This window comes from Capsicum annuum, chromosome 5 (genome assembly GCF_002878395.1).
Source record: "Capsicum annuum cultivar UCD-10X-F1 chromosome 5, UCD10Xv1.1, whole genome shotgun sequence".
Lineage (NCBI taxonomy): Eukaryota > Viridiplantae > Streptophyta > Magnoliopsida > Solanales > Solanaceae > Capsicum > Capsicum annuum.
Window position 1 is genome coordinate 164339425 of NC_061115.1, and position 2225 is coordinate 164341649.

Here is a 2225-nt window from a genome sequence, read left to right on the forward strand (position 1 = left end):
ATCATTTTCACCATCCATTTGGTTGTTTGAGATAAACTAGTGTTAAATAAAAAGTTTGTGATAAAATTGCTTCTTAATTAATTCACTCCCTTAGGCTTTACTACTCTCCTTCCACTTGTCAACTCTCACTCCCCACTTTCACTTACACTCCTATTTTTCTCTCTACCTCTAAACTCCCCTCCACAAACCACTACTCCTACTAAAAACTAGGACCAACTTTTTTCTCACCGTCCAAGCCTACAACAACTTCTAGTACAAGAACAACAAACTCTCCCATGCATGCAAAACAACCCTACCTTCTCTAGTCTCTTCTCATTCATGTTTAAAGTAGAACATCATGGCTTGTATAGATCAAGAGCAACAACAACCAATTTTTAAGCATTATTGTAGAGTTTGCAAGAAAGGTTTTGTGTGTGGGAGAGCTTTAGGTGGACATATGAGAGCTCATGGAATTGGAGATGAAGGTGCAAACATAGATGATGATGATCCAGCTAGTGATTGGGAAGATAAGTTTGGAGGGAGTGTTAAGGGAGGTAATAAGAGGATGTATCAATTAAGAACAAACCCTAATCGACAAAAGAGCAATAGAGTTTGTGAGAATTGTGGAAAAGAATTCTCGTCTTGGAAATCTTTTCTTGAACATGGAAAATGTAGCTCTGAAGATGCAGAGTCCCTAGTATCCTCCCCCGGTTCAGAGGGTGAGGACTATATTAATAATGGTGGAAGAAAAGGTTATGGATGGTCTAAAAGGAAAAGGTCACTGAGAACAAAAATTGGCACCATTAGTACTTCAACTTATCCACCAAGTGAGGATGAAGATCTTGTCCTTGCAAAATGCCTTATAGACTTGGCCAACGCGAAGGTAATTGACATGTCGTTAGCTGAGCCAGAGGAGTCATGTGCCTCAGCTAGCAAGGAGGAGGAACGGGCCAGGAACCCGATGAACTACCTAACCCCACTAGTAAGTACTCGTGTACCCTTTGACAACAAGGCTAAAGGGGTTTCGAATAAAGGATTGTTTGAATGCAAAGCTTGCAAGAAAGTCTTCAACTCCCACCAAGCCCTTGGTGGACATAGGGCAAGTCACAAAAAGGTTAAAGGATGTTATGCAGCCAAGCAAGATCAATTAGATGATAGCTTAATTGATGATCAAGATATGAATATCACACAGGATGAATTCACCTTACAAGGTTCAAAGTCCATGAAGAAATCAAAAATCCATGAATGCTCAATATGCCATAGAGTTTTCTCCACAGGGCAAGCTTTAGGTGGGCACAAAAGGTGTCATTGGATCACCTCCAATTCTCCGGATTCAACATCAAAGTTTAATTTCCATGGTCACATGGAGCAAATTAATCTAAGATCAAACTTGAGAAAATCAGGTGATGCATTAGATCTCAACATTCCAATATCACACGAAGACATGTCACGAATTAGGCGAGACCCTATGAATCCATTGAGCTTTGAAGTCTCAACAGAAATTCACTTACATCCATGGAGTATTAATGCTCATGAAGCAAAAGATGGGGAGAATCATAGTTGTAGTGACAACTACTACCTTGATGAAAACATAAACAACAACAATAATACTAATGATAATGGAAACAATGGTAACAACAACATTAATGGTACTATACAAAGTGGAGAAGATGATGAAGCAGACAGTAGTAAATTGAAGTTAGCTAAGCTAAGTGAATTACAGGATATGAATAAAAATTCTGAAAATCCCTCTCACTGGTTACAAGTTGGGATTGGTCCAACTACGGAAGTTGGGGCTAACCCATAAATTTTATACAGTTCCTTAATTCTTCTGCTTTTAATTTTTATTGTCTCCTTTGTCAGACTGAGTATATATCTCCTTTGTAATTACAAGCTCACCATAAAAAATAATACATGGTGACACACATACTGTAATTTGTACTCTTTTTTTTTTTTTGTTATTTCCTTGTAAGGGAACATATATAGATACAAAATCTTGAAATTGTTTTATATACTTTGCAACTCTTGAGTTGTAATTTACCAGTGCAATATAGAACTCGCATTTGTTTCTCATTCTAAATTAATTTTGTTCCACAGGCACTCTCCAATTTTTATTTTTTTAATTACACTTTAATTGTTATTACATTAAATTACACTATATTAATCGAGACTTTCGTCGTTGAGGAACATTCTTGAAAATTTCATTTCGTCATGAAGGGACATTCTTGAAAAATGTCATTTATAAG

General features: G+C 36.9%; 1 protein-coding gene across 1 annotated transcript; it reads left to right on the top strand.

Annotated features, from left to right (window-relative positions):
- The first annotated feature begins 291 nt into the window (after positions 1 to 291).
- Positions 292 to 1991, top strand: LOC107872524 (zinc finger protein ZAT4-like). The gene has a single exon (XM_016719189.2). The coding sequence runs from the start codon at positions 338 to 340 to the stop codon at positions 1784 to 1786; it is 1449 nt and encodes a 482-aa protein (XP_016574675.1). The 5' UTR covers positions 292 to 337; the 3' UTR covers positions 1787 to 1991.
- The last annotated feature ends 234 nt before the right edge of the window (positions 1992 to 2225 follow it).

Coding starts and splice junctions, on each gene's coding strand:
- LOC107872524 (XM_016719189.2), top strand. CDS start 338: ATGGCTTGTATAGATCAAGAGCAACAACAACCAATTTTTAAGCATTAT.